The 27,880-nt window shown below is 42.7% G+C and overlaps 1 protein-coding gene across 1 annotated transcript in view; it reads right to left on the bottom strand.

The window, feature by feature from the left end:
* Nucleotides 1-8,840: 8,840 nt before the first annotated feature.
* Nucleotides 8,841-27,880, bottom strand: part of LOC124290753 (potassium voltage-gated channel protein Shaw-like) — an 87,061-nt gene continuing 68,021 nt past the window's right edge. The window contains exons 2-3 of the mRNA XM_046727569.1: nucleotides 25,754-26,019; nucleotides 8,841-11,245 (exon numbers count right to left, since the gene is read on the bottom strand). Of these exons, the coding sequence (XP_046583525.1) occupies nucleotides 10,172-11,245; nucleotides 25,754-26,019 (1,340 nt within the window). The 3' untranslated portion in view covers nucleotides 8,841-10,171. The remainder of the gene's footprint in view (nucleotides 11,246-25,753; nucleotides 26,020-27,880) is intronic.

Below are 27,880 nucleotides of genomic sequence, written 5' to 3'. Positions count from 1 at the left end.
ATCCTGGTCAATACATCCTCCATGTCCTGGATATGACCTTGTGCTTGACAGTGAAAACTCCTGTCGAGGTAGGCACTATCCTGATCAATACATCCTCCATGTCCTAGATATGACCTTGCGCTTGACAGTGAATACTTCTGTCGACTTAGGCATTATCCTGGTCAAGACATCCTCCATGTCCTGGATATGACCTTGCGCTTGACAGTGAAAACTCCTGTCGAGTTAGGCACTATCTTGGTCAATACATCTTCCATGTCCTAGATATGACCTTGCGCTTGACAGTGAAAACTCCTGTCGAGTTAGGCACTATCTTGGTCAATACATCCTCCATGTCCTAGATATGACCTTGCCCTTGACATTTTGAATACTTCTGTCGAGTTAGGTACTATCCTGGTCAATACATCCTCCATGTCCTGGATATGACCTTGCCATTGACATTGTATTCTACTGTCGAGTTAGGCATTATCTAGGTCAATACATCCTCCATATCCTGAATATGACCTTGCCCTTGACAGTGAATACTTCTGTCGAGGTAGGCACTATCCTGGTCAATACATCCCCCATGTCCTGGATATGACCTTGCGCTTGACAGTGAAAACTCCTGTCCAGTTAGGCATTATCCTGGTCAATACATCCTCCATGTCCTGGATATGACCTTGCGCTTGACAGTGAATACTTCTGTCGAGTTAGGCATTATCCTGGTCAATACATCATCCATGTCCTAGATATGACCTTGCGCTTGACAGTGAATACTTCTGTCGACTTAGGCATTATCCTGGTCAAGACATCATCCATGTCCTAGATATGACCTTGCGCTTGACAGTGAATACTTCTGTCGACTTAGGCATTATCCTGGTCAATACATCCTCCATGTCCTGGATATGACCTTGCGCTTGACAGTGAAAACTCCTGTCGAGGTAGGCACTATCCTGATCAATACATCCTCCATATCCTAGATATGACCTTGCGCTTGACAGTGAATACTTCTGTCGAGTTAGGCATTATCCTGGTCAAGACATCCTCCATGTCCTGGATATGACCTTGCGCTTGACAGTGAAAACTCCTGTCGAGTTAGGCACTATCTTGGTCAATACATCTTCCATGTCCTAGATATGACCTTGCGCTTGACAGTGAAAACTCCTGTCGAGTTAGGCACTATCCTGGTCAATACATCCTCCATGTCCTAGATATGACCTTGCCCTTGACATTTTGAATACTTCTGTCGAGTTAGGTACTATCCTGGTCAATACATCCTCCATGTCCTGGATATGACCTTTCCATTGACATTGTATTCTACTGTCGAGTTAGGCATTATCTAGGTCAATACATCCTCCATATCCTGAATATGACCTTGCCCTTGACAGTGAATACTTCTGTCGAGGTAGGAACTATCCTGGTCAATACATCCCCCATGTCCTGGATATGACCTTGCGCTTGACAGTGAAAACTCCTGTCCAGTTAGGCATTATCCTGGTCAATACATCATCCATGTCCTAGATATGACCTTGCGCTTGACAGTGAATAATCCTGTCGAGTTAGGCATTATCCTGGTCAATACATCCTCCATGTCCTGGATATGACCTTGCGCTTGACAGTGAATACTTCTGTCGAGTTAGGCACTATCCTGGTCAATACATCCTCCATGTCCTAGATATGACCTTGCGCTTGACAGTGAAAACTCCTGTCGAGTTAGGCACTATCCTGGTCAATACATCCTCCATGTCCTGGATATGACCTTGCCATTGACATTGTATTCTTCTGTCGAGTTAGGCACTATCCTGGTCAATACATCCTCCATGTCCTGGATATGACCTTGCCATTGACATTGTATTCTACTGTCGAGTTAGGCATTATCTAGGTCAATACATCCTCCATATCCTTAATATGACCTTGCCCTTGACAGTGAATACTTCTGTCGAGGTAGGCACTATCCTGGTCAATACATCCCCCATGTCCTGGATATGACCTTGCGCTTGACAGTGAAAACTCCTGTCCAGTTAGGCATTATCCTGGTCAATACATCATCCATGTCCTAGATATGACCTTGCGCTTGACAGTGAATAATCCTGTCGAGTTAGGCATTATCCTGGTCAATACATCCTCCATGTCCTGGATATGACCTTGCGCTTGACAGTGAATACTTCTGTCGAGTTAGGCACTATCCTGGTCAATACATCCTCCATGTCCTAGATATGACCTTGCGCTTGACAGTGAAAACTCCTGTCGAGTTAGGCACTATCCTGGTCAATACATCCTCCATGTCCTGGATATGACCTTGCCATTGACATTGTATTCTTCTGTCGAGTTAGGCACTATCCTGGTCAATACATCCTCCATGTCCTGGATATGACCTTGCCATTGACATTGTATTCTACTGTCGAGTTAGGCATTATCCTGGTCAATACATCCTCCATGTCCTGGATATGCCTTGCCCTTGACAGTGAAAACTTCTGTCGAGTTAGGCACTATCCTGGTCAATACATCCTCCATGTCCTGGATATGACCTTGCCCTTGACAGTGAATACTTCTGTCGAGTTAGGTACTATCCTGGTCAAAACATCCTCCATGTCCTGGATATGATCTTGCCCTTGACTGTGAATACTCCTGTCGAGTTAGGCACTATCTTGGTCAATACATCCTCCATGTCCTGGATATGACCTTGCCATTGACATTGTATTCTTCTGTCAAGTTAGGCATTATCCTGGTCAATACATCCTCCATGTCCTGCATATGACCTTGCGCTTGACAGTGAATACTTCTGTCGAGTTAGGCACTGTCCCGGTCAATGCCTGTAGGGGTATTGGTCCAGCCCGTTCTCCGTAAAGTATTGCACTTCTCAGGTGTTCATCGTTTCATGCATGGTCTTAATGTCATTACGTGTAATGTCAAACATCCTTTGAACTAAGTCAAGATGATAGTGATAGTGATGCCATCGAGGGTGGACATAAATAATAGTTTGATATAAACCCTGAATAATTATGCATGGCACTGAGCGAGCAGAGCTGTAAAGCTTCTTTCGCACGCAAAGTAAAATTACCTATTGCCAAAACAGCTACTTTGCTTATACGTGAATATGTGTACAGAACACTCCGACCGCAACTACCACTTCAAAGGCACACCTTGTAACAAGTTGACCTTAACCTAATACTTAAATGAACCAGGAAGCGCTTCACAAATTAAAATGTTAATTATTAATGGATACCCTGTTGGAATCTTAGTGCGTCGAAAACAGCTTCATCGGCTTGCTATTGCCCACATAGGGAACCTCTCCGTCATAATGGCTTCATTGCGTGTGGTAAAGCCATAGGGAACTTGACAAGCCGCTTACGTGTAATATTTTATTCTTTGTGATCCTCCGCCGCATCTGTGACTCATTGTGACTACGCTGGATGGTACGCCCCTGTCTTGGAACGACGACGTGGAGGTCTTGTTGATCTTGCAACCTTTACACACGGCAAGGTGTAACCACAGGGGCCTTTACGAAACGGACATTTATGTGTGAGGGTTGTCGTAGCCGCGGTTCTCACGAGCGTGCTGCAATCTGTGATATGATTTTGTGATAAATACCTAAATACCGGACATAGATACCTGAAACGTTCGTACGTATGTACGTTCTAATTTCAAATATCTATGTGCCCGGATAGGCGTACACACGCAAAGGGTTCTCACCTATGTACTCAGTACATGTTTTCTGTGAGCGTGGGTAGGTGTACGTCGACAGTTCGTACGCACTCACACATTCCTCTACTTGTCTGGGCTGATAGGCGTACCTACGTGATAATTGGTCATACGTACCCGAGTGCAGTGTGTATCAAGTGCCAAGTGCCAACGCATATATTTCATAAAGACATATTAACGGATCTGCACAACTAGTTCCACATGTAACTAGCAACGTAAACACGTTCTACGCTCTCCTTGAAACGTTCTGGTACAACGTTGCAACGTATGATCTTGGCGCATGCGCAGTCACGCGTGCATATTGAACTACCTTTGTGCAAACGCGCATACACTTACATGACATGTAAATGTAGCCGCAAGGTTGTAAGCTGTGTTTCAGCCGTGTCAGTGTAACTTGACGTCAATGGCATAAAGAGGAGAAACACGTACAATGCAGGCCCGACTGTGCAGCGACCTTGACCTTCATTATGAAGGCTGAAATGGCCGGCATGACATTCAACACCAGGTGTCCTCACCTCTGTAGTGGTGTTCGACAACAATATATTTGGCCCTCTTTATTCGCCGTTTTGGTGTCAAGTGCACATTGACAACCTGTGTTGTCAATGTTTGACTATGTTCGAAAGGCCTACATATGTTGTCAATGTTTCACTATGTTCCAAAGGCCTACATATGTTGTCAATGTTTGACTATGTTCTAAAGGTCAACATATCTTGTCAAGGTTTAACTATGTTCTAAAGGCCAACATATCGTGTCAAGGTTTGACTGTGTTCTGAAGGCCAACATATCTTGTCAAGTTTTGACTGTGTTCTAAAGGCCAACGTGTCTTGTCAATGTTTGACTATATTCTAAAGGCCAGCATATCGTGTCAAGGTTTGACTATATTCTAAAGGCCAGCATATCGTGTCAAGGTTTGACTATGTTCTGAAGGCCAACATATCTTGTCAAGGTGTAGACAGTACTGGCCGGTCTCGACATGCGTGGATTAGAAGGCATGTATTATAGATTCTTGACACACCTAACATGATTTCCTTCAAATATAGACTAAAGAAGCATCAATAAGTGAATATGATTGATATTCCCCCAAAAATATCACTAGTATTATTAGTATTACTAGTTTTAGACACTAATTAATATGTGGAATTATTAATTAACATCTCCATTGTTAATTATCAACCTTCATAAAAATATCCTCAAAATAAACATATTAGAATTTATATGTGGACAAGATCGTTTCGACATTACCGACACTTGCATTCCTCTGTGGAGCATCATCAGCATCAACAGTCGTTGATGCCATGGACGTTGTGGACGTCGTCAGCAACGAAAAAGCAATGTAAACATCCCTATTCAAATGGCAACTAAGCTCACAAAACGGCAGTAGTCCGTGGTTGTAAATATTGAACGTACCTCTGCTTCAATATTTACCTGTGTCCATAATTACTTTGTATTCGTGGATAGCGAATCAATACTCCTGCATGGGGATTATGCAATTGTTCCCTTGTGATTGTTCCACTGCACCTATATTATAATACATTATGGGTTGCAATATTGACAAACAGATACTGTAGATAGCTTTATGAGCGCTGATGCCGAGGATCCAGAAAAAGCTACATGCTTTGAGACTTTATGTTTACGATCTTTCAGTTTGATGTTGTATTGCTCTTTGCAAGTCTTTTTTCATAGTTACACAAAATATAGTTCTTTAAACCTGATACAGAGTCTGGAAGTAACGATGTAATATTGGCATCGAATGTGGAAGATACAATACTGTCAAACATCGTTGTGTCGAAGCTGGAGGGACCAAGGTAAATACTTCGAGGTTAGACACAACCTCAAAATGATGATTAAACAAGGAATACGCAGGATTTTACTTTTACTTCGAGACAACCGTAACTTCGACACATCGAAGTTCGACACAGTATATATATTTCAACAGACAATATTTGTGGTTCAAGAAAATAATTTATTAACGGTTTGCAGACGAGACAAGATGTCTGCTGTCCATTCCTCCCGGGAATAGGAAACATAAGAGTTAACGAACTTGGTATTGAGCAAGAATACAAACTGAAGGCGGCAAGACAAAACGTGCACACTGACGTCACTCGCGATCTGATTCCGCGCGTGCTGAAGGCGGTCGTCAACGCCTAACTACAGCAAAATGCAAACCAGAAGTAGATAAAATCACAGTGCACACGTGTAATGTCATCGCAAAGACACGGATCTATAATGTATCTCCGGAGTAGTCTCCCCTGTTGGAGACTAGAAGATGCAGTTATCTCCCCTTACTGAAGCCTGCTGGTGATGTCAGTTGGGCAGGATGTTGTATGGCTCACGTATACAGCTCTTGTATACGGGGGAAGTAGTGCAGAAAGACAAATGGGAAATGTACAGTACTGTTAGCTGCATGACAGCAATATCAGGTGACAAGCATGATTGGAAGACACTCAACTGAAATATAAGCTAACAAAATGTAATATAAAAACAAGGTGAACCCGCACCAAAGGAAATAGACAATTTTGGTCCAAGCTGAAACATGGTTTGTCCTTGAATATAATCTACAAGAACAGAATCAGCAACAACAAAACAAACTAGCAGATGAATTCTGGTATACTGGTATAATATATACATATAACTGGACTCACGTCTTAAACGTGATTTACAGCGGATGTCTAGGTGGAAACGGTGGGATCTAGACCATACAGAGGGTGGGTGGGTGAGTGAGGGAACGATGATGTTGGTGGGTAGAATACAAGCATTTAATACAAGGATGAGATGGAATGTGCCACACGCTGGATACAGTGTCTTCATACAAGTGATAAACTTCTAAAAGTAAAAGTGACAAAGACGTACTTGTAGTCAATGAAGCTATAATCAAAAACAAGTGAACCAGATAACTTTAATATACAATCTGCAAAAAACGACTTGGAAACTGCTATTAAACTAGTCAAAATGAACTACTTAGCAAGAAAAAGCTGCCAGTTTAGCATATGCTTCATATGAGTAAGTGCATCGATGATAGATAAACCCGCCTGTGTACATTATACACGAGTGTACAGCTGGGGGGTAAAAATACAATTTGAAGGAAACCTCTAAAGGATGCTGAAGTTGATTTTTGCAGAAAGTCCTCTCCCCATGGTCCTGGAACAATAAGAGTGTGGCAGGTGATTTAGAAGGTCGACAGAGGTCAACGGAAACAGCCCTGCACGAGTCTGGGGCTATTCCAAGAACATCTCTATATAACTCACGAATGACCATCAACACAAGACGATAGCGGAGAGTGGCCATTTTTACTTTTTTTTAACAAAATTCCTGGTAAAACTCGGATGATAAAATGACATCAGAAGACTCATCTGTTAGGGATTGACATATCCGGCCAATGATGGTCATCTTAGAAAACAGTTTGGTGTCTTAACAATAAATTAGAAAGAACTGGAATATGCCTGAATGACAGTTTATAGAATGAAACCTTAACGACCAGGAAAGTCATATGTGAGAGAATAAAAGATATCTTAACGACCAAATAAAATGCATTCTATGTTCCCATGATGGCATCTCCCTGAAAAGCCTGTTACCTTAACAACCAAATATAATGCATTCAAAGTTCCAACCATGTGACATATTTCCGAACAGCATGGTACCTTAACGACCAAATAAACACCATTCTTTGTTCCCTGATAACACCTCTCTCAAATGTCTGCTACCCTAACGACCAAATAAAACATCTAAGGTTCCCCAATGACATCTATCTGAACAGCCTGCTACCTTAACAACCAAATTAAAATGTGGTTAAGTATCCCCTAATGACATCTATCTGAACAGCCTGCTATCTTAACGACCAAATTAAAATGTGGTTAAGTATCCCCTAATGACATCTATCTGAACAGCCTGCTACCTTAACGGCCAAATTAAAATGTGGTTAAGTATCCCCTAATGACATCTATCTGAACAGCCTGCTACCTTAACGACCAAATTAACATGTGGTTAAGTTTCCCCTAATGACATCTCTCTGAACAGCCTGCTACCTTAACGACCAAATTAACATGTGGTTAAGTTTCCCCTAATGACATCTCTCTGAACAGGCAGCTACCTTAACGACCAAATTAACATGTGGTTAAGTTTCCCCTAATGACATCTCTCTGAACAGCCTGCTACCTTAACGACCAAATAGACACCCTTCAAGGTTCCCCTAATGACATCTCTCTGAACAACCTGCTACCTTAATGACCAAATAGACACCCTTCAATGTTCCCCTAATGACATCTCTCTGTAATGATTGCTACTTTAACGACCAGATGAAGTCTTCAATGTTCCCCTAATGGCATCTCTAATAAAAGCCTGATACATTAGCGACCGATGTAAAAAGCGACCTCAATAACGTAACGACAATTTCTGGTTCTACATGGTGAGCTTCCGGAATTAAATCAGATACAATTTCCTCACAATCGTCACTATGAAACATTGTCAGTGAACCAGGTGACAAGTACGTGATGTTTGGGGAAGATGTGATGTGAAAGGGGAGGCGGGATGTCAACGGTGGGCGTCTATGGGATACAGAAGTGAAGACGAAATACTACTAGGCTAAGGTTTGAGTGAGTGAAGGGGTTAGGGAATGACAGAGTTTCTTTCTACGTCACTTTGAACGGCATTCTATTATGCTGTGACGTTATTTTGAGGAAAGTCTAAACGCGGACCAACCTTTGCCACAATCTGAAAATCCTGAAAAGGATCCTGAAAAGAGAAAGGCCCATAACTCTTTACATAAAAGCATCTACGACATCCGTAATCCTAATAGAAGTGAGGGAGACTGGGGGATAAGACGAGACAAAATGGGGAGACGAGACGGGAAAGGGGGGTGGGGTAGGGGGGTGAGGGACATGTGAAAGAGGAAGGGATGTGACGAGGGAGAATTGGGAGTAAGAAGAAAGTAGATACAGACACTGGAAGGACTAGTTATTTCACTACACGTTTTGCTGCTTCTCAGATCAATTAAAGTATGGTATAAGCCAAAGTGTCAATAGGGATAAGTATAACGTCCACAGGATATCAAGTACTGCTCGTATGAACAGAATGCCGGTTTGATGGGCACAAGCTGCTGTTGAAGCACCGGACACAGCAACACACGCTGACACACCAAAACACCCCGTCAAGATTAAAAGAGACAAATATATCAGTTTTTAATTGAGAGCATGCAACCCTCCACAATTATCGCTATTATTATAAGGGTACATTAGCTACAGTCAAATTATCGCTTTGAGTACAACTCTCACCGGTGTGTGCTGAATGTGTACCCACGAGTGGTACAGATGGCATAAGCTGGTACTACGTCATAACACAACACGTCATCTAATAATGAAGAAGTCCTTCTCAGTGAATGTGTACTGATACATATGTACGTCTATTTCAGGAATGTGCGCGTGTGCTCTAGAACGTGAAGAACGTGCTGGGCATGTATGTAATATTAATTAGCTACTTTCACCAAAGTGACATTCGGGAAAGCTCGGTCATCATCGTTATTCCGACTTTTCGCTCAGTCCACCACTCTCAACCTTTCAGGAATGTATTCTCCTTCTTTAACATAAACCTTCCAAAATAATGGTTTTGTAAGACTTGCATATGAACTGAAGTGAAATAACGAAGCGTGAGCGAGAATCCCGATAGTCTAGGCTACAATTATCTCGGATATTAGGAATGCTACCGTCAAGGCAAGAGACACAGTACATATATTTGCAATTGCATATCACAAACCTTTCTATTACGCCTACCAATACAAAATCATTCAGTATAGGAACGCCATGCCTTGGCATTATATAAAACTGGTTAATCCGGCATTCCACGTAAACAGAACGGTTGTGAAATTCTTGAAGTCAACCCCCCCGCAACACTTTAAGTGAAACCCATAAAACTTGCATAGCATAAAAAGTGGATCGCATAGGATATTATGGCTGGTATATACATCCGGCGCTCGCGGCCAGAATTTTCAAATTGACAGGATCTGCACCTGCGCTACATACAGCTACAATGACATCATGCACAATATGCTAGTCGATTGATCAGTCGTGAGCCTGTATCTCAGGATTATTTGATGTTCTTCAAGAATTCAGAACAGATATTTCATTATTGCCAGTGTCATAGATTACGTTCCAGGAACAATTTAGTTTCTTTCCTCACAAGTGGTCAATTATATTGACCCTCTTTCGCAGAGATGGCGCTGTATTTGGGTAATCACTTCCGGTAACGTAATCATCATTGACTGATACGGAATGTGCACATGTCACTTGCTCACAACTATCCCGACGGAGATGCAGTGACGTCATTGAACCCGCAACGTGGTTTGTGGCGGTAGCGGCTGCTGGTCATCTCACCAGCCGTATTACGAAACCTTGACCCGACATTGTTTCCGCACCACCATCACAGAAATTGAAGTGAAGCGAATTTACGACTGCCTGTATCTAGAGCTGAGTCTATCGTGTTAACTGACCCTACACAATGGCGCTTACAGGATTGTCTCCCCTTCGTATCCTACCCCGTCATCAGAATGCGCGCGCACGGAGGGATCTCTTCTGAGGCTGTAGTCTGACAATGACTTCTGGAGCACGATGTCCGTCATGGAATTTGCGTCCGAAAACTTGGCAATCGGAACAAAAATTGGAGACGACTTGTCCTTTAGTTCATTGTCATGGATGCCGACTGAACCGTTCATGTAAGGTTCTACCAGGGTAGAAGCTGCAGAGGCCTTCCTGACGATGGTGTGAGAACTGTCATTGATCATTGTGAAGGAGTCGTCTGCGTCCTTGTGGGAGTCCCCGCGAGACTGGACATGCCGGTAGAACAATGTGAAGTTATTGGAAATGACGGGGATAGTAAGCGCCACCAACAGCACACCACTCACAGAACAAGCTGTCCCAACGATGTAACCTATTGGTGTTTTGGGATACACGTCACCGTACCCAACTGTCGTCATAGTTATGATAGCCCACCAAAAGCCCACTGGTATTGTGTTGAAAGTATCACTTGGGCTAGTAGCATCCTTTCTTTCTGCATAGTAAATCATTGTGGCGAAGACAAGCATTCCAATAAGAAGAAATATAAACAACATCAAAAGCTCCTGTAAACTGGCCTTCAAAGAATAAACAAGCACTTTGAGAGCCTGGTAATGTTTAACAAGGTGGAAGATACGAAACATCCTAATGATGCGCAGTATAAACATGATCTCAATGACGAGTCGCTCGTTCAGGTAGCACGCCTGGAGAGCAGAGTGTTGAAATATCACTTGAACGTACAGTGGTACAAGGGCTAGCAAGTCAATTATATTCATCATTGACCGAACAAACTTGAGCTTGTTGGGGGCAAATATGAACCTGAGTATGAGCTCCAATGTGAAGAAGACGGTGCAGATAACGTCCAAGACGTTGAGGGCTTCGTGGGAACTGAGAACGCTTGCGATGCCCTCTTGTTGACCGTCGCACGGTTGGGAGACGTTGAGTCGTGGTCGTAGTCCCGGCAGTGTTTCCAGACAGAATCCCGCGATTGACGTCACCACAAACAGAAACGACGTCACACCGTACACCTGTGGGAGAGAAAAGAACAAGCTTATTAATAGTGCATATGGTTTACTTTTAGAAATATTCCAGCAATATTCCAGCAATATCACGGCGGGGGAGACCAGACATGGTCTTTACACATTGTAGCCATATGGGGAATCGAACCTTGGGTCTTCAGCTTGACGAGCAGACGCTTTAACCAGTAGGCTACCCCGCTGCCCCATGTGGATTTGAAAGAAAATGTGAGTACATAATAATCCATGTACAAGAGTACTGTGATAATAATAATAATGAGATTAATAATGACAATACTTAAACGAAACATATAAATATTTTGCGGTCAAAGATCATACATCAATATAATCAATCAAGTGACATTGCAATTCAATCAACCAACTACACACAAGCTGATTTTTTATAGTATCATTTTTCATCATTACATGCAATTGTAGTGTAACACCCAATAAAAAGCAGTTACTTCAGATGAAAAGTATAGATTGGTTTTTAATTGGATCTTTATGACCAAGAAGCTCATCTGAAAACCGCTTTGCAAACATCAGAAAGCTATGATTATTTCGCCGGATTTGTGTGGTAAAGGTCAACGCGGAGCTATGGGCGAGAGCGTTCAAGCTGTTGGTTAAGATGTTGCACAGACAGCGAACTTCTGACGAAGTGACATCAAAGTCAAGTCTGTCGATGGCGCCGCCGCGAGTCACAAACTCATCACTCCGTAGATTAGAGCCACCGTTACTCGATAGAGGGAGCCACTGAAAGATGCGTGCGCAGCCAGGCTAAGATCAAAACAGCGTATCGAAATTCAAATTATGCGAGGAATAACATGCTTTTTGAGATGCTGAAGAAAACGGATGTTTAAGATAAATGGTTGCCCAACACGCGATAGAAACTCCCGTCGGTAACCAGGTATCGATTGCGTGATTTCCTATGATACTGTAGTCACTAGGCTGTGTTGAGGGAACGGTGTCAGGGAGACTGGAGCAATGGCTGCAGGGCGTGCTGTGTCAAGGTGGGAGGTGGAGCACTGTGCAACATAGAGGTGGTCATGTTGTAGGGGTTGGGTGATGATGGTGTTGTAGAGGATTGGTGATGTTGTAGCGGATGGATGGATAATGATGATGATGATGGTGGTAAGGGATGGGTGATGGTGATGTAGTGGTTGGTGATGTTGAGGATGGATGATGGTGATGTAGGGGATGCATGATGGTGATGTTGTAGGGGATGCATGATGGTGATGTTGTAGGGGATGCATGATGGTGATGTAGGGGATGCATGATGGTGATGTTGTAGGGGATGCATGATGGTGATGTTGTAGGGGATGCGTGATGGTGATGTTGTAGGGGATGCATGATGGTGATGTAGGGGATGCATGATGGTGATGTAGGGGATGCGTGATGGTGATGTTTGAGGGGATGCATGATGGTGATGTTGTAGGGGATGCGTGATGGTGATGTAGGGGATGCATGATGGTGATGTAGGGGATGCATGATGGTGATGTAGGGGATGCGCGATGGTGATGTTGTAGGGGAAGGATGATGGTGATGTTGTAGGGGAAGGATGATGGTGATGTTGTAGGGGATGCGTGATGGTGATGTAGGGGATGCATGATGGTGATGTTGTAGGGGATGCATGATGGTGATGTTGTAGATGTAGATGGTGATGTAGGGGATGCATGATGGTGATGTTGTAGGGGATGCATGATGGTGATGTTGTAGGGGATGCATGATGGTGATGTAGGGGATGCATGATGGTGATGTAGCGGATGCATTGTGGTGATGTAGGGGATGCGTGATGGTGATGTTGTAGGGGATGCATGATGGTGATGTAGGGGATGCATGATGGTGATGTAGGGGATGCATGATGGTGATGTTAGGGGTGCATGATGGTGATGTAGGGGATGCGTGATGGTGATGTTGTAGGGGAAGGATGATGGTGATGTTGTAGGGGATGCGTGATGATGGTGATGTTGTAGGGGAAGGATGATGGTGATGTAGGGATGCATGATGGTGATGTTGTAGGGATGCATGATGTGATGGGGATGCATGATGGTGATGTAGGGGATGCGTGATGGTGATGTTGTAGGGAAGGATGATGATGTTGTAGGGGATGCGTGATGGTGATGTTGTAGGGGATGCATGATGGTGATGTAGGGATGCATGATGGTGATGTTGTTGTAGGGATGCATGATGGTGATGTTGTAGGGGATGCGTGATGGTGATGTGTAGGGGATGCGTGATGGTGATGTTATTTGTAGGGGAAGGATGATGATGGTGATGTTGTAGGGATGCGTGATGGATGTAGGGGAAGGATGATGGATGATGTTGTAGGGATGCGTGATGGTGATGTAGGGGATGCGTGATGGTGATGTTGTAGGGGAAGGATGATGGTGATGTTGTAGGGGATGCATGATGGTGATGTAGGGGATGCGTGATGGTGATGTTGTAGGGGATGCATAATGGTGATGTTGTAGGGGATGCATGATGGTGATGTTGTATGGGATGCGTGATGGTGATGTTGTAGGGGATGCATGATGGTGATGTAGGGGATGCATGATGGTGATGTAGGGGATGCATGATAGTGATGTAGGGGATGCGTGATGGTGATGTTGTAGGGGAAGGATGATGGTGATGTTGTAGGGGATGCGTGATGGTGATGTTGTAGGGGATGCATGATGGTGATGTAGGGGATGCATGATGGTGATGTTGTAGGGGATGCATGATGGTGATGTTGTAGGGGATGCGTGATGGTGATGTAGGGGATGCGTGATGGTGATGTTGTAGGGAAGGATGATGGTGATGTTGTAGGGGATGCGTGACGGTGATGTAGGGGAAGGATGATGGTGATGTTGTAGGGGATGCGTGATGGTGATGTAGTGGATGCGTGATGGTGATGTTATAGGGGATGCGTGATGGTGCTGTAGGGGATGCATGATGGTGATGTAGGGGATGCATGATGGTGATGTAGGGGATGCGTGATGGTGATGTTGTAGGGGAAACATGATGGTGATGTTTTAGAGGATGCGTGATGGTGATGTAGGGGATGCATGATGGTGATGTTGTAGGGGATGCGTGATGGTGATGTTGTAGGGGATGCGTGATGGTGATGTAGGGGATGCGTGATGGTGATGTTGTAGGGAAGGATGATGGTGATGTTGTAGAGGATGCGTGATGGTGATGTAGGGGATGCATGATGGTGATGTTGTAGGGGATGCGTGATGGTGATGTTGTAGAGGATGCGTGATGGTGATGTAAGGGGTGCGTGATGGTGATGTTGTAGGGGATGCGTGATGGTGATGATGTAGGGGATGCGTGATGGTGATGATGTAGGGGATGCGTGATGGTGATGTAGGGGATGCATGATGGTGATGTAGGGGATGCATGATGGTGATGTAGGGGATGCGTGATGGTGATGTTGTAGGGGAAGGATGATGGTGATGTTTTAGAGGATGCGTGATGGTGATGTAGGGGATGCATGATGGTGATGTTGTAGGGGATGCGTGATGGTGATGTTGTAGGGGATGCGTGATGGTGATGTAGGGGATGCGTGATGGTGATTTTGTAGGGGAAGGATGATGGTGATGTTGTAGAGGATGCGTGATGGTGATGTAGGGGATGCATGATGGTGATGTTGTAGGGGATGCGTGATGGTGATGTTGTAGAGGATGCGTGATGGTGATGTAAGGGGTGCGTGATGGTGATGTTGTAGGGGATGCGTGATGGTGATGATGTAGGGGATGCGTGATGGTGATGATGTAGAGGAAGGATGTTGGTGATGAAGAGGTTTGGCTATGGTGATGACAGGGGATGCGTGATGCGAATGTACTAGAGGAAGGACGATGGTGATGTAATAGAAGATGGATGATGGTGATGAAGGTTGCGGATGGGTGATGGTCATGGCCCTTGAGTTAATGTAACTTGAGTATGTAGGTTCTTAGACTGTATTTTCATATTTGTAGGTAAGACCAGTTGATAGCTCCAAAGAGATTGCCAGAGTACGGCCTGAACCCAGTATTGTATACGGTATTACCAGATTACTAAATTCGGTCTAGTAACATTCATAATCCTGATCCGTGGTACTTGGATAGAAAAGGTCTCCAGCACCTATGCAAAATGTTTATAAAAAAACGTGAATCGGGTGGTCAGATTGGTGGCGTGGTTATTTGTATGTCTTCGTATCCTGGCGTCTTGGACGCTGATCATAATATCAATCACTGGTTTGTCAAGTTCAAATTCGATTTACAGGTCGTTTTTATACCAATCAAACAAATACACACACATCTGAATCATACAAGCATATTTCTGAGTACACAATGAGAATATCTGGAGTTAGCGCCCATCTCTGTGCCCTCTCATATAATAGCAGGCATGCTGTGATTCAATCAGATCTTGTTGACAACTCCGATAGAGTACAGACCCCTTTAAAACAGAAATAATGAAAGACGTAATACTGAGCTCTAAGTCAACAGAAATAATCCTTAAAACATGTCTCCCAACCGACCACCAATGATTTCCTATGAACGATATTGACATCCCCGCCTTGCTGACGCTAGGAGATTCATAGTGTCCATCTGCCTCGGGTTAGCTGTAGTGGGTTAACACGGGTCTCCCCTCTTACACCATCGAAAATATGTTGAACTGTTTGGCTAATCAATGTTAAGGCTGACTGGGGAATGATTCTCTAATTAAGGACGGTTAGTTTGGGGGGGGGGAGGAGAGGAGGGGGAGACACCATGCGCGACATAGTGGCGCATGGGGTGTGCACAGAGCGAAACACTCATCTCGTGTGTCCTGATCACAAATTAGCTCCACCAACAGATCCGAATGATACATAATGCACGTACATTCAAACCAGCCACGCAGGGAACAGACATAATTTTGATTAATGGAATTTGAGACGAGGAAATAAAAGTTTCACTTTTTTCGGATATGAAGCCGGGTTGTCGGGAGAAGGCGTGCAAAAGGCCAATGATACGTTGCAAGAATGACTCACGTCAGTTTTTAACTCTAGGTCAAAGCCTGCCCTTGTTGTAACCTTCTTAGTCACATGGAACACAGCACAGAAATGACCGTCAGAAGGAGCTTCTCTCACCGCCATTTAACGAATTAATGGTATCAATCGTAAACAAATACAAGTGTTTTCAGCAACCTGATGGAAACCAGTTTTCCAAAATAAAACAAAATTATGTTCATCTGAAGCTTGTATGGTATGGTAATCAAGTGAAACAGTCGGTATGCTATCAACTTACTTCTGTCTGAACCTCTCATGGGGTTGTAGTTGATTGGCTATAAATAACATGAAGTGTGATATTTGTTCTACTGGGAGAATCCAGACACATGGCAACAATGGTAGCCCGCTTGTAAAATATTGCCGATGTAATGAAGTCAATAAAAAGAGATTATGCAAATGAAGAGGATTTTGATGTGTGCGCTGAATTCTTTGACGTTTATTTTTTTGTATGTGCATAATCTGGAGCACGTGCTCTCGAGAGGATTGATTTAAATGCCAACTAAATCTCATTGAAAGTCTTAATGTTCTAAATTAATTTTCCTAGCTGCGGGCTTACTGTAAACGAATGAAAGATGGATGTACCTGATTTTAGCATTTTCTTGAATTCTTCGGTCTAATTATATTTTCATCGTCGTCATATCATCTCATTGAATCTAATTGTATTTGACATAATGGATTTGACACAGGAGTATCTTCTTAATATCTTCTGGCTGTTGTTTGACAGACAGATTTCCAACGTTACTTCCTTCACATAAATGTTCCATGTCTGCTGTTGTTTGACAGACAGATTTCCAACTTTACTTCCTTCACATAAATGTTCCATGTGTGTTCTTGTTTGTCACAGTTTAATCATATTTGACACATCACCACAGACTTATGTTTAGTCTGTCGTTCAGACCATGAAGCAAATATATCCAAGAAAGCCCACGCAAGTCTAGAAAATGTGGCAAGTCTAGATTTCCTCAGCTTCTGAAAATGAAGAAAGTCTCAGGGCTCCTTTTCATTATATTTTATTTGTTTTTACTATGAACTTTTTTCAGTAAAATATGTTCATTTCAGAGACTTGTTGTTAGTCTAACTTATGTTGTGAGAAGCAACTCAATAGATCGGGGGTGAATTTCGATGTACTGGTTCATTGCATGGCATCGTACACCATCTACGCGAGACGTTGATCGAAATATCAATAGTCGGTTTAATACAGCCAGTATATTATTTTGATAGCGTATTATTGATTGTTACGTAAAGTATATTCACTCTATCAACCAATATTGTATATCTTGATTAATGAACTGCCATATTTCAGTTTGGATCCACTTCCACAGAATTTTATCACCCTCTTGGCATGTTTTTCTATCCTTTATACGCCAAATGATTTAGATCTAGTTGTATTGATTACATAACGTAGATCTACATATACATTTACAAACGGGCGTGCATCAGATATATATCACCTCAGTTACTGGCAAAGTGTGAACGGCAAGTGTAGTTTACAGCCATTTAATGTTTAACACGGAGAAAGATATAAGTTGATGTCTTTCTTGTTTACATGGACTCGATAAGGTTTGTTTAGTTGCTGATGCCGTACAGGCATCCTTTGGGTCTCAGACAGATGTTGATTCTCTGTTGGCTTGTCTGATTTGAAGCATCTAGTGATGACTGACATTAGCTGACCAGACATGCCCAGTGGTACTTCTGACCGTGTTGTCTTGGGTCGCAAATCAGGAAATAATCGACGCCGGCGGCGGAGTATAGGTGGGTGGGTGACCGCGTTCGGCCAACTCCAGAATGTCCCATGAATTGGTTCACACAAAAAGAACGGTTATACATGATGATGATGATGATGATGATGATGATGATGATGATGATGATTATTTTCTGTCTCTTTTGAAACATTGGTGTGATTGACAGGATTCAGGTAAAATATGGTAAATATGCGGACCTTGCTTACCAACATCGCGCTTGCATCCCGAGTACCTAGTTGTCTGACTCTTGCTGCCTTCGGTTCGGCACGTTCCCGTCTCTTGACTGACATTTGGAGAGTACCCGAGTTTTCAACTTCTATTTTGAGGGACATGACGTTTCGGGGTATATTCCTACTCCTTCATCAGGTGAATGGAAGACTACGAAACAGACAGCTATATAGAAGTATGTCCACGTGAAGCAACAACAGTGATAAGATAACAAGGGAAGCCAGCTAAAGTCCATCCATAAATTCTCGCTTTTATGAGTGTCACTTCTAAATGCCGTTCTGCTGCCAGAGCCACGGCCCTTCTGACACTCTGGGTAATGCAGAAAGCTGTAGTGTTTGGTAGTCTTCACATTCTCCGAACAGTCCTTGGGAAAGCTTCTTTGGAGAATTCCATTCCCTGTATGGCTGCGTGTAAGTGGGCAAGGTCCCTGAGCTGACGATTTGCTGATCCATGCTGACTGTGCCAGGATCACCCGGACACTGTTTGCTTCATTTATTTATTTTAATCTGTCAAATCATAGAAATAATTGGATCTATCTATCATAAGTGCACACCGGGCATTCAAGACCACGGTCGTTCCTATATTCACTATAGTGTTTTCTGACGGACGCAAGCTCTGACATAAAATTCTACTTTAGAAAGGAATTCAAATACTTCTCTTGATCCCCAACTCTCCAAGGTCAGATATATCTCTATATTCGTAAATTCTGTCAAGAATTCTCTCTCGGAGACAGCACAAATACAAAACATACGTCCCCTCATCCGTATGACATTGGGTTGTAACCTCGCCGGCAGCAGATGACTCCGAATGAGGCGGTGTCAGTATATAAGTGTGCCATTGGCTCCAACCGGAATAATAGCCTGTATTTTAATCTGACTCCAACACCTGCTATCAGACAGACCACATTGACTGTCGTGTTTCTCGTAAGTAGCAGACCCACAACAAGGAGGTAGATTCTTGTACACATCTGTTGTAGGGGTATTATCTATGACTGATACAGGTTAGTGTTAGGGGTATTATCTATGACTGATACAGGTTAGTGTTAGGGGTATTATCTATGACTGATACTGGTTAGTGTTCGTTTGTTAGTGCAACACGCCGCCGTCAGCTGGGTCCCAGATATCCTATATTGATAATAACTGCGACAGGAGCAAATGAGCCAGTGATTGGGGTACACTGACACGCAGGTAGGGAGGTCACCGAGGCTGTCCACCAGATCCAAAAGGCATCCCTCCGTATGTGTTGCTGAACACAAGTTCAGAATACAATCGATTGTGGGTTTATGTTGGTTGGTTGGTTGTACTTTAAAGGAGAATACGTGTGAATTGCAATAACTTACTGGGTGAAAGATAAAGTCATCAGAAACATAATCCCAAATTTTCAATTAAAATTATGTATAATTATGTTTTAATCACGAAAACAGTTTCTGTAAATCTCAGCTTCGGCCATTATGCATATTTCGCTGCACTCAGCAATATTCAACCTATATGGCGGCGGTCTGTAAAGAATCGAGTCTGGACTAGACAATCCAGTGATTAACAAAATGAGCATCGATCTATCGAACTGGGATACGATGACATGTGTCAACCAAGTCAGGGATCCTGACCACCCGATCCCGTTATATGACGGAAAGTAAGGTGTGTATTTGTGTTTTGATTTGTTTGATGTGATCCAGTTTTACTAAACTTAACATTGCAAAAATTGAACCAGTTTGGATGTTCATTGGTTGGATAATGCAGTCATCAATAAGGATTTCGAAAACAGATTCCCAGTAAAAGATAATGAATAAAAAAAGATGATATTGAATTATGCTTGCTTTATCGGCAGCATGATATTGAATTATGCTTGCTTTATCGGCAGCATGCTCACGGTTTTAAAAACTCAAGATGTCTTGATATACTTGAAAGTCTAAATACAGTGGCGTTGTACTCAATTCACTAGTGGGGCGGCGCTCCTAGTCCGTTAAGAGAACCTCCATAGTATATTGAGGTAAGCAGAATAGCAAGTGTTTTTTGTCAAATATTTGTTGCAATCACTCTACCGAAATAACACGTTTCGTTAAAACAATTATTTTGTGGGATTGTACTAGGGAGGTAATTTCATTCATAATATGTAGTATGTAAGAATTCATGCTGAAATGGTCATATAAAATAAGGAATGGTCACCTAGGTGATTATGGTTTCAGAATGCAGAGACCAGTTCACGACAGGTGTTTCAATCCATCCTCTTTATTTGTTCGGTAGTCGGTGACAAGTTCAAGTACTGTTTCCTTGGTAGGTTTGATAAATGACATTCCAAGTTCCACTTGTTTATGAATAATTTATGGAATCTTCGTTTCGCTCACCTTTCCAAACCTGTTTGGCTTTTCTGAACAACCAGATCACGCAAACGGGTATAAACGTGTGGAAACTTTCTTCATCCCAGATATTAGTGTTTCCATGTCGGTAAAGGATGTTTTCAATAAAGCACATCCATCTATTGGTAGTATTTTTCATTTTTGAGTAATAGATAACAGACAAGGGAAGATAGTTCTTCTCAAGTTGTCAATAAAGTGGATAGTGTTTCATTCCAAGACGCCGTTCAAGTCAAGTGAGGACTGATGCGAGCGTCCCCCTCTCTCCCCCATTTTCAGCCAGCGATGCTGGGAAACAATGAAGGAAGCTGGTATTGATGTAGACTAATCGAGGGACGAGACCGGTCGGGGAAAGAAATAATGTTGGGAGGAGGGTTGTGAGAGGTGGAGTAATAAAACCACGATCAATTACGAGCTGAAGCAATCAAATAACGCCTCAGACCTGCGGAGAGATTGCAGTATTGCATCAGACCGGTGCTCGTCCAATGATGGCTACAATATATGACGTCACAGTGCCAGGATTTGCACGTTCAGGTCCTTCTAATTGAAGGATCTCGCGAGATTTGAAACCTTCCCAGTTGACATGGCTTGGTGGCATGGGACATTAAGGGGAACCTATAACATATCATTGATAATATAGCGCACGTGATTGTGACACTAGGCAGCGGAGGTCTGTGACGGGCATCTATAACCAAAACCATCTGGTCGGATGTGGAGGTGCAAGACTGGATATAGAGGTATGCATCTCTAAATGATAGGACGTCCGACAACAGTGCATGTCAAATTAGACCTGCAAGAAAAAACATGGCATGTCAAATTAGACCATCATGTAGAACTTCGAATGCCCATATAGACACATAAAACATGGACTGATAATCCCAGGTTAGATCCGCCTGTACAGCTCTGAATGGCAACTTAAAACCGCCTGTACAAGACGACGTTTCACCTCAGATCCGCCTGTAGAGTTCAGAATGTCACCTTTGACCCATCTGTACAAATCTGACTGCAAGCTTAGATCCATCTGAACATCAGTGCATGTCAGCACAGACTCGTCTGTGCAACCTGGAGTTTCACCTAAGTGTCGCCTGTGCAACCCGGAGTAAGTGTCGCCTGTGCAACCCGGAGTTTCACCTAAGTGTCGCCTGTGCAACTCTCATGTCACCTTTGTCCGTTTGTACAACTGTCAATGTCTACTAAGACCCGTATGTACAACGCGGGGTGTCACCTTAGATCTGCATTCCAACTTGGAATGCCTAAGTTGATCTGTCTGTACAACACAAACTGTCAAATTAAACCCGCAAAACGAAATGTCACCTCAGACCCGACTGTACAACAACATCGAAAGTCACCTCAGACCCATACAGTATTACTGTAAAAATTATGGAATATCACATAATACCCGATTGAAAAATGTCACCTAAGAACATTCACCTATAAAAGCACATGTATGTGTCCAATGTCACAATAACCATCGTTACCTTTCAGCTACCGGAACACACCGCCTCAAACAGCCACACTCACATTTGTCTTGCACACTTGTTTTAGTAGAAGTAATCACGAAAGGTAAAGGTGCCTTTAACTACTGCATGGTCCTAAGTGATACCTCACACAACACCGACAAAGCAAGAAGTAATGCCTTCCTCCTCTGTTAAAATCAAGGAACCTGTCCCACTGACCAACATTGTGAAAAAAAACCCAAAAAACGAAACGAAAGCAGCCCAATACCACTGCTCCTATTAATCAAATCAACACTGTTCACCTGAGTTTCAAACCATTCTGGATATCAACAAATGGATGACTTGAGATTTAAAAAAATACCTCTTACCCTATTTCACACTATGTGATGGATCCAAGGATTTTAAAAAATTAAATCGCATTATACACTAATTAATACCATCAGTCACTTCACATCAGCTTTTGTTCGTTGTGTGTGGAGTGCATGGACACAAGATGAAGAAGGTGTCGAGCGTGTAAGGTTATGTGGTGATTCACCCAGCTACATATTACAATTTAATCTCCTGTGTGTGACGTTCTCTAATGATGCTCCCTTATTTGTATTGTCTCGTCCTATTTATAATATCGTCAATCTTTCTTTTTTCCAGAAAGTTGGTGTTTTGGACGACAAGAGATCGATATCTGGCCGTTTGTATGAGAGGAATGTAACGAATTACGATTTGCTAGCTGGGAATTGATGCAGTTTGGAGGCGAGGCAGGATAGATTGTAGCCATCGGTTAAACTGGCTCAACGAACAACCGGGCATGGCTCGGCTAAATCCGTCCAATTCAATACTCCCATCAGTGGTTCCGAGACGTGCAGATTAAAAGCCTATATTCAAACCTCAGAAATTGTTCAAAAATACCCAGACAACCTGTATGAAGTCATGTCCAATGCCCAAACGAGATACTCAATATCTACACGTCCATTAAGACACCCATGTTATTGGGAATTTGATCCATCTCACGGGGCAGCTGTGCCTTCGTTGCAAGGGGATGCAGAGAAGATTGCAGCAGAATGCAAAGAACACGAAGACCGAGGTATTAGACATCTTGACTTGTTCGTATGTTAACCTAAGTACAACCAGGTTAATACACCTTTCAACAGAGACAGTCAGTTGTACAGATGGAAATGCATCCTTGACAAACATCCTAAGCCTATTCTTGGAAGCAATCAGAGCATTCACTAATCCTTTATATCAACATAGTGATTGATATCATGAGCATTTACGCATTTGGAATACGATGACATGCATCAGCCAGTTAAGCGACCCTGACCACCTTATCCTGTGAGTCACATGGATAGCTGAGGACCAGTTCTCACCCGGATCTTTAAGTGTATATTAAAATATATGATATGGTAGAGTTGTCATTTGATGCATCTTGTACAACAGGAGAACATGATCGTGGTTCGAATCCCAAATTTGCCCTGCTTATGATGTTTGGTTTATCGGCACCATAATATGCTTTTGAATGGAAGCCTTCAGTGACTCTGATGGTAGGCCAATACCACTTTAATGAAACACAGGAAGGAGATTTGGGGATTAGAACTCAATGCTAGCAGATCCGCGAATGAGCCACAGAGCTCAAATGCCTGCTTTAAGCTGTAACCGGCATGAAGAGTGTGGTTCTAAGCTTATGATGTGGATTTGTCCTTAAAGGTAAAACGTATAGATAACAGAGTGTGTGTTCATAAATTATTCAACGTGCTCCCGTGGTGTTGGACCTCACCTCCAGACGAACACTTCTGAGTGACATCTTTCCGCCTCTCCATCCCCTCTCTCTCCCTTCCCTAGCCACCATTCAAGATCACATAACCCCCCGAGATGCAACGAGAACTTATCTGAATAATTGTCAGACGGTTGTCCATCTTGGTCTTCTGTGAAAAAAGCCCACTGTAGAGGGATAGACAACGAGCAGCGCTCCATCAATGCCAAACTTCAGTGCCAAAAACGAACATCAACCAATTTTCAGTAATCACTTTCGGAAAATTGCACGGAATTATAATTGTTGATTCAGAGCATTTTTTTTCTTGTTTCAATCTAACCACATCAGTAAAGCGGCAAAAAACACGATTGGCTTTCGAGCATTAGGCAATGGGATATTGACTATATCTTCATTCAACGTCAGTGAGCAACACAAGGTCTATACGATCTAAATAATATAATAGTATAAGGTCTTATTGGGTCAGAATTCCCCTTAACTCTGAAATCTTCCAGCGTTAAGCCTTTTACCATAATGATTGAGGCCCAAAAGATTCCAATTATAGCTATAACATGAGACATTGTCAGCTACAGTTATTAAATATTCGCCACAAAACTGTTCGAATACTCTACCTGTTGGGTAAATAGGGTTCCACTGCACTGAATATGGTTAAGTCAGATCTTTCCCAGCCAGTAATCTGATAAGAGTTTAACGTGTGTTCGCTCATTACGAGTGGAAAATTATCCTACCTCTCAGTAATGGTATTGCAGTTGACCTTCTTGCACTCATCATTGTCTGGTTACATCGATTAACGACTTGTTCCTTTATTGAGAAGAAAACGCCACGGTATCAGATATCGCTCGACCGTTTAAGCATTAAACGCTTGGCCTAACTTTGGACTTAGTCATTTACAACATGTTTTTAATATTCTTTGATCGCTGATCACAAATTGATTTGAAGAATCTCGGGTTCAGATCTTTGGATTGGTATGCGGGTCATACTGGAACAATGTTAACAACAGAGTGCTGGTGTAGAGGGGCAAAGGTACCAGATTGATGGACAGGCCATGGTGATTGGCTGTGCCCTATGAGAGTTCAGCTTTCGTATAGATTTGTGTACAGAGAACAGCCTTGCAGCATGGGGCTAATTGTTCAGTTGCAGTTTCTTCATCAAATATTGAACGACCTGCCCTTGCAGAGGAGGTGTGAGGTGGACGCCTCGTCGGTACGACATCAAAGACATCATGTCTCGTGCAGTCACTTTCTCGATGGTATTTCTTCCGTGATGCGCTGCCAGTTCGCTGTCACAGAAGCTGTGTCGACAGAATACAACGGAGAACAAACACCCTAGTTCCATTTAATTCAGTGAGGTTAAAAGTTGCGACTTCATCTGAAACGTCTTCAAGTTCATGAGCTCAGTTGCCATTTGGTAACCATATTAGGAAACATCTTTCAAAGCATCACTCATTGAATCCCTAGAAATTCAGGATCAGAGTTCCAACAATGAAAGATGTTAGAATAGTGCGCCTTTAATTGCACTTCGCAATTCAAAACGATCGTTTGTTTTGGCAGGGTGTAAATTAACCAGGTCACATTGTACAGAGAGACCTCATTGAAAACATTGTGAGTATAACATGTCATTTTGCAACACGGTAGGGGTAAACTTTAATGTCTTCGCCTAACATTTATTTCTTGTAGAGCTGACTCAGCACATTTGAAAACATTCCTGATCGTGCATTAACGATATGACTTCAAGTTCGAAATATCGCATGTCATCGTAACTTCCACTATCACGCAGCTCATAAGACTGCACGTCATCGTAACTAAGCTCCTGACAACACATTTTAATATCTCCCAGTACCACACGCAGATCATAACACTGAATGTCAAATATTAGTAACCATAAGCTCCTCGCAGCGAATTACCGCCATATTTCCTACATGAAGCTCATCACACGGCATATCACTGTATCTAAGTTAACCGCCTTCTTACCATAGCTGCCCTGGACGTCCTGGGATGATCTAGGATGAGCCATATCTTGGTCTGCCAATACGTCCAGCCGGTGAGAGCCTTCAGGTCCACATTCACCTGTTCCTTCCTGAGGGAGTGGTTGAAGGAGTCGAGTATTCTCTGGTTCTCTATGTAGGAGCGGTAATGGCGCCAGCAACAGGCCCGGATCTCATATTCATTCACCTGCCAGAAGTCCAGCTCGCGCTTCACCACAGCTCCACACACCTCTAGCGGCACGTGCAGCTCACCTGTAACAGGTAAGAACGATGTGTGGATAAGATAGCTAAAACGGAAGTGAGATGCGTTTTTGAATGTCGTAAAATGGCTATTAGGGACGTTTGAGGAAACCGGGAGTGGTATTTCTGTGTTTGTGGGTGGGTGAGATTAGGCGAGGTTACCGGGGATGTGACGTTGTGCTATAATATTGAATACAAAACTCATTGGACCAACGATAAACTAATAATCAATTCGAACCTGTTTCGGTAACCAACATTCGTTGAACAAACAAAGCCATCATCTGCTAGCGTATCTTTGTTGCTGTTTTTTCCACATTAATCAAATAATTCCTGAACATGAAAAGGTTCTGTTGTTACAGACATGAACACATGTGACACTTAATTCAATGATATGTCATTACGATGCTAAATGAAATCTGTAGAAACCGTAGATTTTGATTAGACACGACAACTATGACAAGAATGGTGTTGGACCTGTACTTCGATATCCAGAGTGGAGATTCTTTATCGTTGCGAAATATGATTGCAATGAAAATGGCGATAATTCGTCCATCACTGTATTCCCACAAGAGTTTCCTTGAGATGTTTGGGCGTCAGATTCATTTTCTTCGCCTGTCTTTCGTGAGAAGATAAGGAGTGTTTTTCAACTTCTGGGCATTCGAAGAGTAGTCATCTACTCCTTGAATGCCCTGGGAGTTTCAATTGCGTTTCGGATAAGTTATGGACTTTTTTTTAGAATCAAAGACAGCCCAAGGATACAACTTGCAATTTGCGTTAGAGGTTTGTCACACTTTGAGAATGTCTCCATCTGCAATTACTTGAAAGAGAACTATTTCCTGTACAGTCGATGGATTTTTAAGGGTCCGTTTAAAAGGGTCATTGAACTCTGCGTGCGAAGGTTTATATTTAAACAGAAGGCTTTGATGAATAGTTTTGTGAACACCTGGTGTCATTATCATTATCAATCACGAGCGGATCTTGTTTACCATTAAATATATCTACGTCTGGCAAAATACAGACGAAGTATAGCAACGCGAGTAACAGGAACACAAATTACGCGGTGTAACACGAATAACGCGAGTAATAGGAAAAGGAAAATACCAGGTAACAAGTCTGAGGATAACACCAAGTAACAGGAAAGAGGATGGAAACACCAAATGACTAGAAACAAGGAAACACCAAGTAAAAGTAAAAATGAGAAACACCAAGTAATAGGAAACACGGATAATACCAAATACAAAACCCCCCGGGTAATAACAATTAACAGAAGAAACGCTTAATATTAATTGACAGGAAATACAGGTACCAGCAGGTTAGGAGGAAGGGGTCGAACAAATTTCTTCATTTGGCATGTACCCTACCCATCCACCCTCCCCAAACCGGTATCCCCCCCTACACCACCATCTAACACATTCACATCCCGACACACAGTCAAGTCAAGTCTTTTTATTCAGCCGAAGATATTAAGTGGCCGTTTATGACATCAAACCCTTGTACTCATTTCGTGTTTTTGACTCTGTGTTTGTTCAGATTACTTTTTTTATTTCAATCAGATCTATATCAAAATCATTAACATTCCCCCTCTTCGTTTAATCTTAAAGGGCCATGTATGAGGTATGAATACTGATGTAATCATTTCGAAGGCCGTATACGGCAGATACGTGTGGCAGATACTTTACGTGATAGAAATAGCACCACATACAGATTTAAAAAAAACCCTTCCAAATGATAAAAAGCAAACACTATTTGGTCTCGGTGGGATATGACATTGTCCTGGTTACACTCGTTTCCAAGTGATCATGTGTCCGACTTGTGAAGAATATAATCTTGACGGCGACCTTGACATTGGACAAAAATGAATTATCTGTCAAGA

The sequence above is a fragment of the Haliotis rubra genome, unplaced genomic scaffold (genome assembly GCF_003918875.1).
Source record: "Haliotis rubra isolate DU_JTF1 unplaced genomic scaffold, ASM391887v1 Scf473, whole genome shotgun sequence".
NCBI lineage: Eukaryota > Metazoa > Mollusca > Gastropoda > Lepetellida > Haliotidae > Haliotis > Haliotis rubra.
This window is presented reverse-complemented; position numbering and strand designations above follow the sequence as displayed.